The sequence below is a fragment of the Grampus griseus genome (assembly GCF_964374135.1).
Source record: "Grampus griseus genome assembly, chromosome: 5".
Lineage (NCBI taxonomy): Eukaryota > Metazoa > Chordata > Mammalia > Artiodactyla > Delphinidae > Grampus > Grampus griseus.
The window spans coordinates 13280924-13296517 of record NC_138998.1 but is presented as its reverse complement, the minus strand read 5'-3'; the positions used below and the strand labels follow the sequence as shown (position 1 = coordinate 13296517).

The following is a 15594-nucleotide window of genomic DNA, read 5'->3' as shown; positions in this document are numbered from 1 at the left end:
GAGGTGGAGTATGTTAGGGCCAATAGTGGTTCTTTTTGGAACAGAATGTGCAAAAGTGGCCTAGAGCTATAAGAGAGAGCAGGCAGCCCAGATATAGAGCTGGTCAAGAACCTTAAGTTCTATGGTACAAGTTGCCTTTATATCAAGGGACTGTAAGAAATCTAAGAACTTGAAAACATTGCACAGAAATAACAGAAAATTATAGAAAACCAAAAGGAGTTTAAAAGAGGTAAGGGAGATCTTGCTAAAGGATTTAACTGTGGAGACCAAGAAGCATGAAAATGAAGTATTGCCCAGAAGAAACAGGTAGCTGTCAATCCCTTATTTAGGTCAATGATTTCCTTCCCCTGAAATCTGGTGCATCACACAGTATAATTGGGGGGGAAAATCTGGTAATTTGGTGATCATATAGTATAGTTGAAAAACAATTTGTAATTCAAAATCAGAAGATGTGTGTTCAAGTCCTGGTTGTAATAATATTAACTATAATAATCATGAATAAGTCTCAACATCTCTGCACTCCAGTTCCCTTATCTCCACAGCATGGAGATGATGATAACATCTACTTCACAGAGTTGTTGAGTGCAATAAATAAGAATGTATGTAAGAAGTAATGAGGAAGTTTATGATACTAATAATGACTAAAACAATCTCATACAAATTGAACATTCAATAAGTGACAGACATTGTGCTAAGAGCTTCACAAACTTGATATGTCACATGAGGCTGTTTCGTTAAAGGCAATGTTCAGGCATTCATTCATTCACTTGACATATATCTGTTGGACATTTCCCTGTTATTTCCAGTGAATCCTACTTTGTCACATGTCCTACACTGAAGAAGTTTACCATCTAGTGGTGGATGCAAAAGGGAAATTGTCTCACTTAGGAAGAATAAAGACCCTAGATGGGTGTGTGTGTGTATGTTTGGAGATATGGGTGGTCAGAGAAAGCTCTTACCAAGATGGTAATGTCTAAAGACACTGAATTCTAAGTAGTGCTTTTCAAATTGTTGGTCAAGTCACTGATTTTAAAATCAGTTTGGTGGGTTGAGACTTGTATTTTGTTTTAAATGATAACTGACCCTGCTTGTTTGTATCAGAGGACTCTGAGAATCCAGATATGTTACTAGGGTGGCAGTGAGATCCAAATAGTTCTCAGCCTGTTTGGCATCCTAATGGGGCCACTGAACTAAAGGCTTTTTGCAGAAACCTGAGCAGCCCCTGGAAGAACTCATCTCTGTCAGAGAAGGAGCGAGGTTTGAGGAGCTTGGTGCAGCAATTGTGAATTCAGTGTGGTGGGTGAGTCCGTCTAGGCCTGCCCTGGATGTATGTCTGGGTTCTAGGGAGAGAGAGGAGAGGCTGAGGATAAAAATGGAAAGAACTATTTAATTAAGCTCTGAGGCACATTGTGGCCTAGGCAGTACTGCTTTAGAACTCCACGAACAGCAACTTGACGGTAGACCACCACACAAATCCAATGAGAGCTCTGATGGGAGAGGTAGGGAGAAGCGGGAAAGCATCCATGGTGCCTGGGAGAAACTGTGGGGCTCTGCAGAGGAGAAGTGGTGACTAGAAGAAACAGACATTTATTTATATGCCCCCGTGAGACCCTCCTGGGTTCCTCATCAGGAGGGAAGCAACAACTAGGGAAGTTTGAATTACTGGTATTAAAGGTGATCCCATTACTCTGCACAGGCTACTGAAAGTGGAAAAGTGTGTTGGTTAAATATGAGAATAGGAAAAGTGAGAGAATATTAAATAAAAGAACAGGAGCAGAAAGGGGAAAACAAAATTGGATGGATCTGGCCACTTGCTTGAAGAGGTGATCGTACTCTGACTCCAAAGCAATCTGTCAACAGGCTCAAAAGCAAGTTTCTACCTTTAGCAACATAAATGAGGAATATGCCCAATGTCTACAACATGCTGATGAGATTACGAGGTTTATTAGACTAAGGGACTGCATTTTCTAAATCAAAATGCATCCTATCCTGAGTATACCTTCACATGATGCAGATGAGAGAAAATGTGGCTTTGAGCACATCAGTATGCAAACCACTAAGAAGCTTATTTCCATTTACTCTTCACTTCTGGACCAATTTTACAGAGCGAGTAACCTATAACAACTCAAAACAGTTTCTCCATGACCCTGTTTCATTCAGCATCAAGATTGCAATCAATATCTAATTTCCTTTAATATTCATAGACATAAGCTCCAAAAAGAACTTTGACAGATATATATTTGTGTCATTTGGAATTTTGAATTTATAACGGCATGTATGTCCAGCCCAAGAAAATGACTGAAAATGGACTTAAATCTAGGATAATGATGAAAGTCTTAAACTCTTGACTATTTCTGACCTTCTGAAAAAAAAAAGACCCAGCTCTGTGCCCACCCAGGATTCATTCAGATGATTTATAAGAAATTGCATACCCATCTCACTTTTGCAAACCAAGAAATCACTTTCAAAAGAGAGTGGAATAAAAGTAAAACATTCATCCATCTCATTCTCTGGGAAATTACCAACTCAAAATATTATTCTTCAGCTTTCGGTATTCTTTCCTATAAAGGAATCTTAGGCCGATGTATATTTATGTTTTAAGTGGAATTCCTCTGCTTGTCCAAAAAAAAAGAAACAAAGAAAAAGGGGGAGGCAATGTCTGAGAAACGGCAATAAGCAATAATAAGGGATAATAAAATAAATAGTAAAAATGGGAAATAATTTCCTCAGAAGATAAAAAGAGAAGATTTATTTAACTACAAGATCTACAGATAGACATTACAGTCTTCCCTGGGTATCTGCATGGGACTGATTCCAGGACCCCTGCAGATACCAAAATCCACAGATCCTCAAGTCCCTTACACAAAATGGCATAGTATTTGCATATAACTTATGCATATCTTCCTGTGTACTTTATTTTTTTATGTATCCAATTTTATCTTTTTAATTTAATCTTTATCTTATATTGAGGTATACTTGATTTACAATGTTGTGTTAGTTTCAGGTGTACAGCAATGTGATTTAGTTATATATATAAATATATCCACTCTTTTTTAGAGTCTTTTCCCATATAGGCCATTACAGAGTATTGAGTAGAGTTCCCCGTGCTATGCAGTTGGTCCTTGTTGACTATCTAACACACACACACACATATATATATATATATATATATATATATATATATATACACATACATATAGTAGTGTCTCTCTCTATATAGTAGTGTCTATATGTTAATCCCGAACTCCTAATTTATCCCTTTCTCCCATCTTTCCCCTTTGGTAACCATAAGTTTGTTTTCAAAGTCTGTGAGTCTATTTCTGTTTTGTGAATAAGTTCATTTGTATCATCTTTTTAGATTCCACATATGAGTGATATCTTATTATCTTTGTCTTTCTCCATCTGACTTACTTCACTTAGTATGATAATCTCCAGGTCCATCCATGTTGCTGCAGATGGCATTATTTCATTCTTTTTTATGGCTGAGTAATATTCCATTGTATATGTGTACCACAGCTTCTTTATCCATTCCTCTGTTGATGGACATTTAGGTTGCTTCCATGTTTTGGCTATTGTAAATAGTGCTGCAGTGAACACTGCAGTGCATATATCTTTTGAATTATGGTTTTCTCTGGGTAGCTGCTCAGGAGTAGAATTGCTGAGTCATATGATAGTTCTATTTTTAGTTTTTTAAGGAACCTCCATACTGTTCTCCATAGTGCCTGTACCAATTTACGTTTCCACCAACAGAGTAGGAGGGTTCCTTTTTCTCTACACCCTTTCCAGCATTTATTGTTTATAGATTTTTTGATGATGGTCATTCTGACCAGTGTGAGGTGATACCCCATTGTAGTTTTGATTTGCATTTCTCTAATAATTCGTGATGTTGAGCATCTTTTCATGTGCCTCTTGGCCATCTGTATGTCTTCTCTGGAGAAATGTCTATTTAGATATTCTGCCCATTTTTTGATTAGGTTATCTCTTTTTCGATATTGAATTGCATGAGCTGTTTGTATATTTTGGAGATTAATCCCTTGTTGGTCACATAGTTTGTAAATATTTTCTCCCATTCTGTAGGTTGTCTTTTCATTTTGTTTATGGTTTCCTTTGCTGTGTAAAAGCTTTTAAGTTCAATTAGGTCCCATTTGTTTATTTTTGTATTTATTTCTATTACTCTAGGAGACAGATCCAAAAAGATATTGCTGCAATTTATGCCAAAGAGTGTCCTGCCTATGTTTTCCTCTAAGAGTTTTATAGTATCTAGTCTTACATTTAGGTTTTTAATCCACTTTAAATCATTTCTATGTTCCTTATAATACCTAATACAGTATAAATGCAATGCAAATAGTTGTAAATACAATGTAAATCTATGTAAATAGTTGCTGGCATGTAGCAAATTCAATTTTTGCTTTTTGGAACTTTCTGGAATTTTTTCAAATATTTTAGATTTGCAGTGTGTTGTATCCACAATGCAGAACTCGTGGTCACAGAGGGCCAACCGTAGATGGAAACACTACTGTGGGTTGTGCATAGGGATCTCACCTCTAACCTTCTATTCTCTAGTAAATTTCCTCAGCTCTACCAGGCTTGGTTGCTCATGAGGAGTTTCCTTAGATATTTCAAAACTCATTGGAATTTACCTCTTATTCCAGACATGGCTAGTAATAAAAATGCTTTCTTTGAGAGGTTTTTATGTCCTAATTACAGTATAGAGAAAGTAGTATTCTCAGCTCTGACATCAATACATGCCTTGAGGGGGAGGGGCACAGAGTGAGGGTTGGTGATGATGTAAGGCCGAGCATTATGCAATCAGAAAATTTTAAGAAACAGTTAACTCATTATTAAACTCTTCTTCTCAAATAATTATAGCTGCAGTTTGATAGAATGTAAGCTGAAGATTTTGGAAATTTAAAAGCATATAAGATTCTATGCCTTGTGAAATCTGTATGTCATCACCTACCTAATCCTATTGTTCACAGATCAGTAGTCACTTCTTTGAGAATTCCAATCCAGCTTACATTGCTCCAACGACATTTTGAAAGTTCAAAGTTAGAACATCAACATTGTGCATTCAAGAATATTGTAAGGGGGAAATAATTACCCATTTGCTACATATTTGTTAGTTGTCTGTTTTGTACTATGAGTTGGAGAGATGAGAAATAGATTCAGTCATAAAGGGCTTCAATTTAACAGAGGAAAAAACTCACATATATGAAAATATTAGTGGACAAATAATATGTATCATTATACTTCATTTAATTAAAAAGTATAATGTAATGTAAGCTAATATAATAAAGTGCTAACTTTTTGTTGCAGCTATAAACAGAAAAGTGGTTTGGATTTACTGATATAAGCTGTCATTGATCAGGGTCTCATGTACCAGGGAGTAATGCCTACATACACACACACATATATGATAGGTGTGTTTCCAAACTTCTGTGATACTAAAAATCACCTGGGGAATTGATTTCATAATAGGCCTTCTCTAGACCTAATGAAATGAACTCTCCAGAGCAGGAGCTTGAGAATCTGTCTTTTTAACAAATGACTCAATTGTTTCAGTTCAGGCAGGTTTAGAAAACACTGCAGTCCTCACAACAATCCCATGAAAATATTCTTCTTCTTTTATAGTTGAGAAACTAAGGTTAGAGAGATTAATTAACTCCTCAAAGGACTCCCAAGTTAGAATACAACAATCTGACTTCCAAAACTTTTGGTCTTTTCACTGCACTAAGCTTTCTTTGTTCTCTGAGAAAATGATCAGGTTGGATGTGTAAACATGGAATTAAAATACTTATTATAGGGAAATTCATTTCTACTGCTGCTTAAAAACAACATTACAGTCTGCTTTAAAGTGCTAAGGAAAAGAATATTGAGCCCTTGAAATAAGAAAGTCTTTGTCAAAGATAGATAGAAAATTAAGATTTATGGGAATGTTGAAGCTTTTTGTGTTCCAGGGAAAAGTTGTGCACACATTTGAACAAGAAATGAGATAACCTATAGCTTCGAAGGGCTAAAGAAAAGGACGAGTACGTGTGGAGAAAAAGACTCCAGACTAAAGAAAGTAAAGTTGTTCTGACGTAAAACATAGGTTGCCACAACTTTGTTTTATAACTTTCTAACCAAATGGCAGGACTCTGTGGTATACAAATGCAAGAAAGATGACAGGTGATGCAGGAATGGTGTCGGCAGAAATATGTACAGAAAAACCCAGTCTCTAGCCAGGAAGAAAGCTAAAATATGAGTTGATGTCCTTAACCCCAAGGGAAACCAGAGCCCAGCTGTAAAGTAGCCTAAAACCTTTAGAAAGTTGGTGACAGCCCAGGGGCTACTCTACCTAGGGAGTCTTTTAATGGATTTCAGGAAATCCATTGAAATAGCATCTTGAAATAACATCTACAGTTTTGTCTGAATGTATGTATTCTGAGAAAGTCTACTGCTTTCATGGGTTTCTCATTAAAGTCTATAGCACAGAAAGAGGTCAAGTGAATAGAAAGACCATATTTTTAATTAACTCAAACAGAATGTAAAGAAGGGAAAAAAAAATAACAGATGGTCTTGAAGCCCTCGCAAACCATATAAGCATCAGGGAAGTCTAGGGGATTCAGGTCAGGGGTGTACTTAAGAACTGGCTGTCCACTGGGAGGAAGCCCTGATTTATAGTACTTGTTGATTGCTGTGATGTAAATACTCCCATGTGGCCAGTTTCCAGCTGCCAATGAGATGGAACCTAACTTTCAAAATTCCTGAAAAGTTAACAATCAGCTTTCACAACACTGCAGGAGCCGTATCCAGTAGCCCTCTGATTCAAGGTGAGTTCATTCTTCTCAAGTCTGGAGAAAACTAAAACTCGGTCAAGTTGTTAATGAAAATAGTCGAGCCTAATTTTATACACATTTTATGTTAGCATTTTATAAATATTTCTTTAAACAGAAGTTTTTAAAAAGCTTTTTTGAAATGTTTAACCAAGTTTAAAAGATAAGAATCAGTGAATAAAGCCAAAGTTTTCTCTAATTGTTTTGATGAGATTAATTTCAGTAGGAAAATTAATTGAATAAAAAAGGATGCTATAATTACCAGGAAGAAACTGGGTCCCTTCTTGTCTTGGTCCACTTGGGCTGCTATTTCAAAACAACACTGACGGGTGGGTAGCTTATAAACAGCAAATGTTTTTTGCTCACAGTCTGGAGGCTGGACGTCCAAGATCAGGGTGCCAGCAAGGCCAGGTTCAAGTGAGGCCCTCTTCTAAGGTTGCAAACTTCTCATTGTGTCCTCACAAGGTGAAAGGGCTAGAGAGCTCTCTGGGCCTCTTTTATAAGGGTGTTAATCCCATTCATGAGGACTCCATACTCATGACCTAATCACCTCCCAATCCCCACCCTAACACCAAATACCATCGAAGTTGGGGGGTTAGGATTTCAATGTATGAATTTTGAGAGGACACAAACATTCAGACCATAGCACTTCTAGAGCAGTAGTTCTCAAATTATGGATTCTGGACAAGCAGCATCAACATTACCTGAAAACTTGTTAGAAATGAAATTCTCAGGCCCCCCACACCAGATCGCTGAATCAGAAACTCTGAGAGTGGGACCCAGCAACCTGTGTTTTAACAGGTCCTCCACCAATTTGATGTACTATTAGATTTGTTTCAATTTGCTTTAAATTTGGGGATTATGTTTTTCTTTTTCTTTGTTCTTTTAATTTATAAGATATTTACTTGATTCGAAAACAAGGGACACTCAGAGATATCTAGCCATTTGTGGCTCCTCTGTTCCAGTATTTTAGTATAAGCAGGTATGTGTGCATATTGGTATAACCCCTCATTTTTTACACAAAAGGTAGCATACATTGTTCTGTACCTGTTTTTTTCACCAAATACTTTGCCCTGGAGATAACATCACATCAGCATATAGAGAACCCCCTTCATTCATTCCTTTCTACAGCTGCTTAAGTGCCACATTATGTAGATAGACTACAGTTTGTTAGTCTTCTATTAATAGATATTTGACTTTTTCCAGGGTTTCATTCTAACAGATGATGCCATAATGAATAGACTTGTGCATATACCATTTTGTATTTTTAGCAGTGTACCTGTGGAAATGTCAATATTCTTAGAAGAAGGATAGCTGGGTCAAAAGTTAAATACATATGTAATTTTGGTATTTTGATTGCTGAACACCCCTAAAAATGTTGTACCATTTTGAATTTCTAAAGACAGTATATGAGAGTGCTTATTTCCCCACAGCCTTACCAAGACATATATTGGTATATCTTCATTTTTTCCCATCTGACAGGTGAGTAATGGTTCTTCAATGTGGTGTGATTTACAGTTCTCTTATTGTAAGAGGTTAAGGGTCAAGTTTACATTCCCATTTTCGTTTTCTATGAACTGTCTCTTCTTATCTCTAGCTCATTTTTTCTGTTTTTCTGTTTTTTGAGGGGTGGCCAAAAAATTTAATGTAATTTAATTTACCAAACTTTTTCCTATTGCTTATACATATTAAGTAGGAATATTTTTCCTACTCCCAGGTTGTAGAGAAATTCATCTATATTTTCTTATAGTTATTATTTGTACCCAGAATTTTAAACATGTTTCTGAAGAGATTCTTATGTCCACTGAAGTACCAGTTTACAAATGCAAGTTTTATAAACTGATGTCAAACATTGCAGTTATTTACATGAGAAATGTTTAATAATCTGTCATTTCGTGCTTTTTTAAATTCTTCTAAATGATGTCAACCTGAAGTCTTCTTGCCTGCACGATAAAATGTTCCATTAGTAAAACAGAAAAGATTATTTCTGGAGTAATGTGTATTCTTTGTGAAGAAACATATTTAATTATTGAAAACTTTACCTTTCTAAGAGAAGACAACATAAACCATTACGATGCAGCCCACAATCCAGCCAATCAAGAGAAGAATAGGGACCAGAAGGTGTGAAAATGTAGTCGTTGCTGGAAAAAATAAGAGGAAGCAGATCAGGTAGGTCATGTTGGTATTAAATCTTCTGAATCAAAAGGATAAGAGGAAGTCTGATATAATATCAAGGGAAAAATACACTCTCTAATCACATCCATACAAGATTATTATTTTCTTTTCTACAAAGGGACTTGTGACTCAGCTGGGTATTTGGAATAGAAGACCTGTGTTCAAACCATAGGCCTTCCTTTTACAGTTATGTGACCTTGGACAATCCTGAGCTTGAACTTCCCTATTTGTAAGATACAGAGAATGAAACTTGTGATATACACCTCCTGGAGTTGTTGTGAGGATCAAATGGCATCACGTGTTTACAAAGGCTTTGTAAACTCTAATTACTGTGTGGGTGTGGGTGTAGTATATACAGAACAGATTCATGCATTTGTTCAATAACACAAAGACCAGCTGTTTACATAGAAACACTGGAAAGTGACTGAGGTAATTCTTACTAAACTAGTCATAACATAGGGAAAGGTGTTGAAAATCATTCTTAGACTTGATAGCTGCCTTTATCATAGGAAAAGGAAAGCATTATACCTTATGTAATCATTGAGAAAAGATATTCTATTTTTTTAACTGGCTCAATACGGCAACCTACACTGATCCAACACACGCGTAAAAGACAAAAGTATAATAATTCCTCTTGTGTCTCCTATTTGTACCCTTACCTGTAAAACAGCAACTTATAAAAGTATCTTTTTTTAATATTCACCCCATCTCAATCTTGTTACAACCAACACACCACACAAAATGATTCAAAACAGCACAGAAACACATAGTATAGAATTAATGTCCCTGTGTTAAAGCCTCAGATATGTTCCTAATTGAAAAACACAGATTTTATGCCATTAGCTAACAAAGAAAATGCATATTCTTAGCAATTGCATTCCTATTACAATTTCCATCACTCTAAAAGTGAAGTTTTTTAAGTGCTATTAAAATCATCAGGAAATGAGACACTTCTAAAATTAGAAGACACTCATAACAGCAAATATTCTGAAATTAAAATGGATTTTTATAGTTTAAATCTATTTTTCCAAAAGTTTTGGAGTCTCTCAACTCTCACAAGTTCAGCAGCTTTCCTTGCTTGTCCATCTCACTGTGACCTTGAACAAAGCGTTAACCTCTAAATGAAAAAAACCCTTTCTTTCTCGTTACCTGCCATGTGGTATTGCTTTAAGGATAAAGGAAACTTTATGATATGTTCTTTACTCTCATTTGGATGAAAGCCTTTTTATGAATTAAGGTAGCATTACAGTGGAAGTACGTAGTAATTTCTTGAACTCCTATATTGATTTAGTATTTTTCCCAATTTCAAAGAACTTATAAATGCTCAATTAAAATATTGGAATTAACTTTTAAGTATTTTATACAAGCATATTTTAATACAGTTCTGAAATTTACACATAATAAAGCACTAAAAGTGTATCTCATTACTTATTATTCTTTGTAAAACAATACAATTGACTGTGCATTTAAATACTCAAAGTATACCTGCATTTGTGTTCTGTTAACAGTAGTGTTTTAAGTTTTATTATAATCTGTAGCATTGGTTTGAAATAGGAATATTTAGGAACACAACATACTCTGCATACGTCACACTAGTAACACAAATAAGCACAAAACCTCTTTTTAAATATGAACAGTAATTCCAAAATTCTTCTCTCCGGGTTTAAAACCTGGTGCCACCACGCTCTTATATGTGACCTCAAGCAAGTTACTAAACTTTGCTGTGCCTCAGTTTCCTTATCTATAAAACGGGAATGATGATAACACTTCATATCTCATGAGATTGTTGTCAGGATTAAAAGCATCAATTCCCATAGGCATTTGAAAACTTACTTGGACACTATATATATATATATATATATTCAGCCCATTTTATCATTTATTGCAGTCAATCATTTTTCTTAAAAATAAAAAACATTTAAAAAACAGAAAAAAAGAAATTCAGATGTGAAGCATACTAAGCCTATTTTATTTATTTTTGTTTCAGAGTCAGAAAACACACTCAGAAAGTTAGAGGGATTTCCCCCAAACTCACATGGCCATTTAGTAGCAGATCTGACACAATTCAAATGTCCTTAATGCTAGCCCAGCACACCACAACGCCTCAAATCCAGTACAACACTGGAGAATAACTGGCCTCTAACTCATCTTTCAAAACAAGCATGAACAAATTAAGCTCTTTTGTTTATCTGATCCTTTCGAAATTATTCACGTAACGTATAGACATGGTCCATAAATTGCGTATCTAATGCATTTTTTTCAGCCACACTAACATATACGGTTAATGATCCTTTAGCAGAGATACCACACTCTTCAGAATAGCTAAGGAACAGAAAATATTGTGAAACAGAAAATAAATCAGGGAGCCTGGAGCCTTTTTTGCCAAGAGAGTTGGATGTCTTAAATCTTACCTTTTTCAGCCATTCTTCCTGTTGTGGGGTGGGCTGGTCAGGGCCACGCTTACCTCTTTGTTATTGTTATCCAGCATCTCTTTGAACTTTAAATAGACATCTGAAGAGTGTGACAGCTGCCTGACTCCTGGCTGCCAATTGTCTGGGTGATGTAAGACAGTGGAAAGCAGAACTCCTCTGTCGCTTTCTTTATCCCGTTACTGTGGAGGAAACAAGGGGCTACATGACCTAAACAATTAAGTTGAATTATCCTAACACAGTGATAGGCAGATTTTTTTTTAACTCACCCAGTGCCTCAGACAACATGAAGGAAATGTTGGGAAGGGGGTGTACAGAGGAAAGATGGCATTGCGATTAGAGAAGTCCTATTAAAGAGGAAGGGTGGTATATTGGAAAGAAAGGACTTTGGAGTTGGAGAGACCTGGCTTCAAATTCCAATTCTGCTATTTCTGTAATAGAGGCCAGTTGCTTAACTGAGCATCAGCTTCTTTGATTTTAAAATAAAGATAGTAATAGCTACCCAAGGAAGAAGTGTCATAAAGATGAAATGAAAAACTTATATCAAATAGAGACAGTTCTTTATTATATTACAGAATACAAAAGATAAAATAGTGCCCCTTCCTATGAACCATTCTAAAAACAGAAAATTGTAGTATAAATGTCCTAGAAACTAAAACAATAAAACGCTGTGGTATTGCCTAGACTTTTCAGAGAGCAGTCATAGCTTGTTGTTTTTATTAGCAATGTATAAAAATAGGACATTCCATTTTTCAAAGTCCAACCTGGCTTATGTAACATGACCTAGATTATGCTCTAGATTCTCATTGGAATAACTTTTGGGTCTGGATGGAAAGCTTTTGCAAAATGACCTTGTAACAGACTTTGAAAAAATCTAACACAAGACTGAGTGTCCTCCTCTGAAAACAAGATTTACCTGATCAGATCTACCTCCACACAGTTCCAAGAGTAATGTTTCCTGCAGATGACCACATGTCTCATCACTGGTCAAAACCCACCAATGGGGCTTCCCTGGTGGCGCAGTGGTTGAGAGTCCGCCTGCCGATGCAGCAGGGGACACGGGTTCGTGCCCCGGTCCGGGAAGATCCCACATGCCGCAGAGCGGCTGGGCCCGTGAGCCATGGCCGCTGAGCCTGCGCGTCCGGAGCCTGTGCTCCGCAACAGGAGAGGCCACAACAGTGAGAGGCCCGCGTACAGCAAAAAAAAAACAACAAAAAAAACAAACCACCAATAGTTCTCCATCTCCTAGAGAATAAAAATCAGAACTCCTTGTCAAGATACCTAAAAAGCCCCACCTCTTTACTTTCCCATTTGCAATGATGCTTCGACCACACTGAACTTGCTATTATATGAATGCAGAATGCTACAACCCACACAGGCAAGAATAACATATGAATTTCTACCTCAAGTCATATACCTATAGATTAGAGTGTGCAGCCAAAAATCTGGTAAATTTGTTGCTTGTTTAATGTCATTTAAGCCAAGGTATCATCTCTCTCTCCCTCTCTCCAATTTAATGTTGAAAAAATGCCTGTCTATACCAGATAAGAAAAGAGATTATGTAAAAAAATCCCTGATAAAGTCAGGAGGTTTTTCCAATATTAAATAATTACATATTGAACAAAAGTCAATCGAGGGCAATTTCACTTAAATGCTGAAATTTTTAACTAAATAGGCTCAAATGAACACCCTTTCTTAAAGCCAAAAAACAAGAAAAAAGGTACTTTAAAAAAACAGTAAGGTACACTCCAAAGAACAAAGATACATATACTCGGGTAAAATAATCTGCCTGAAGTGGATAAAGATAGAATGTATGAAAATATTTCTACATTAAAAATATTTATTTCCATGTCAGTTGTCTTAAACTTTTTTTTGATATGAACTATTAACATTACTGCTACAAATTTGGATTCTGAGGAGGGATTACTTTATAACTCATTTATTTTTCTTTTCTATAGAAAGAGACAGGAAAAAAAAAATTACTTCAATGAAAATGAATTGCCCCGATCTCAGAGAAAGTTTCAATCTAGAATCTCATTTCCTTGGTATTCCTTCAGTTAAAAAAAAAAGTTTTATAGTATTTATTTAGGAAAAAAATGTTTTATTCATTATTGGACTAGTTTTGCTTTGAACTCATAAACCCGATATTTTACCATTTTCTAATCTTCCTCTTAGGGCATACCATTTAGGTACGTAAGTACATTGTCTAATTTGCATTTTCTTGAAGATTTAGCTCTCAAATCCTTTATTATCAAGGTGACATTAGATTGTTCTAGGGTATTTAAGCTAAAAAAGTCAAATACTTGGCTCCTTATTCAAGATAAATCAGAATTTATTCACTTTTCAAACATTTTTAACTATCAGTGTCGAATTATAGTAGAAAGATCTACACATGGTAGATTAAATGGACAAATTCCTATAAAGATATAAACTACCAAAACTGACTCAAAAAGGAATAGAATATTTGAATAGACTTATAAAAAATAGAGATTGAAGTCATAATCAAAAAATTGTCCCACAAGGAAAAGCCCTGGAACAGATGGCTTCACTGGTGAATCCTACCAAACATGTAGAGTTAACACTAACACTTAAAAACTCTTCCAAACGTAGAAGAAGAGGGAAGACTTCCCAACTCATCCTATGATGTCACTGTTACCCTAAAACCAAAGCCAAAGATATCATAAGAAAGCTGCAGACCAATCTCGCTAATGAAGATAGGTGCAAAAATTCTCAACAGTAAACTAACCAACCACATCCATCAACATCATATAAAAGCATTATACACCACAACCAATGGAATTAATCCCAGGAATGTATAGTCCGTACAACATTCCAATTCCAGTTAATGTTACACACCATATTAATAGAATAAGAAACAAAAACCACATGATCATCTCAGTAGATGCAGAAAAAACATTTGACAAAATCCAACACCATTTCAAGATAAAAACAATAAGTTAGGAATAAGTGGGAACTTCCTCAACCTCACAAAGGGAATATACAAAAAACCCACCGCTGGCAACACATCTAATGGAGGAAGACTAGGTGCTTCCTCCACAACATGATGAATAAGACAAGGATGGTTGCTCTCATACTTTGAGTCAATATTTTACTGGAGGGTGGAGCCAGGAGAATTAGGCAGGAAAATGAAGTAAAAGGCATCCAAATTGGAAAAGAAGAAATTAAACTATCACTGTTTGCAGATGACATGATCTTATAATAGAGAAAATCCTAAAGAATCCACACACACAATCTTTTTAAAAAAATAAATAAATTTATTTATTTATTTTTGGCCGTGTTGGGTCTTCGTTGCTGCATGTGGGCTTTCTCTAGTTGCGGCGAGCGGGGGCTACTCTTCATTGCGGTGTGCGGGCCTCTCATTGCGGTGGCTTCTCTTGCTGCGAGCACGGGCTCTAGGGGCACAGGCTTCAGTAGCTGTGGCTCGCGGGCTCTAGATCGCAGGCTCAGTAGTTGTGGCGCACAGGCTTAGTTGCTCCTTGGCATGTGGGATATTCCCGGACTAGGGCTTGAACCCGTGTCCCCTGCATTGGCAGGTGGATTCTTAACCACTGTGCCACCAGGGAAGTCCAGGGAAGTCCCCTCCACACACAATCTTTGAGAGCTAATAATCAAATTCAGCAAGGTTACAAGATACAAGATCAACACACAGTTGTATTTCTACTTGCTAGCAATGAACAGTTTGAAAATTAAGAAAAAAATGACAATTACAATAACATCAAAAAAATAAAATACTTAGAATTAAATTTAACCAAAGATATACAAGACTTGTAAATGAAGACTGACCAAACATTGCTGAGGGAAATTAAAAATCTAAATAAAGACATTCCATTTTCACAGATTGAAATGCTTAATATTGTTAAAGATGGCAATACTACCCCAAGCAATCTACAGATTCAGTATATTCCTATCAAAATACCAATGGCCTTTTTTTTTTTTTCAGAAATGGAAAACCTAACCTTAACATTCATATCGGGGACTTCCCTGGTGGTGCAGTGGTTAAGAATACGCCTGCCAATGCAGGGGACACGGTTTGAGCCCTGGTCCGGGAAGATCCCACATGCTGCAGAGCAACTAAGAATGCGCTCCACAACTACTGAGCCTGCGCTCTAGAGCCCGCGAGCCACAGCTACTGAAGCCTGTGCCACTAGAGCCCG

The 15594-nt window shown here is 36.4% G+C and overlaps 1 protein-coding gene across 2 annotated transcripts; it reads right to left on the bottom strand.

Moving 5' to 3' along the window:
• Positions 1 to 8673: 8673 nt before the first annotated feature.
• On the bottom strand, positions 8674 to 11812 carry STRIT1 (small transmembrane regulator of ion transport 1). 2 transcript variants are annotated; one of them, XM_082655119.1, is made up of 3 exons: positions 11402 to 11560; positions 8858 to 8956; positions 8674 to 8758 (listed from the first exon to the last, which is right to left on the bottom strand). In XM_082655119.1, the coding sequence occupies exons 1-2, from the start codon at positions 11412 to 11414 to the stop codon at positions 8862 to 8864; spliced, it is 108 nt and encodes a 35-aa protein (XP_082511245.1). In that variant the 5' UTR covers positions 11415 to 11560; the 3' UTR covers positions 8674 to 8758; positions 8858 to 8861. The 2 variants fall into 2 exon arrangements, with proteins under 2 accessions (XP_082511245.1, XP_082511246.1); XM_082655120.1 differs by lacking the exon at positions 8674 to 8758 and adding an exon at positions 11689 to 11812 and having other exon boundaries at positions 8853 to 8956; positions 11402 to 11601.
• Positions 11813 to 15594: the final 3782 nt, after the last annotated feature.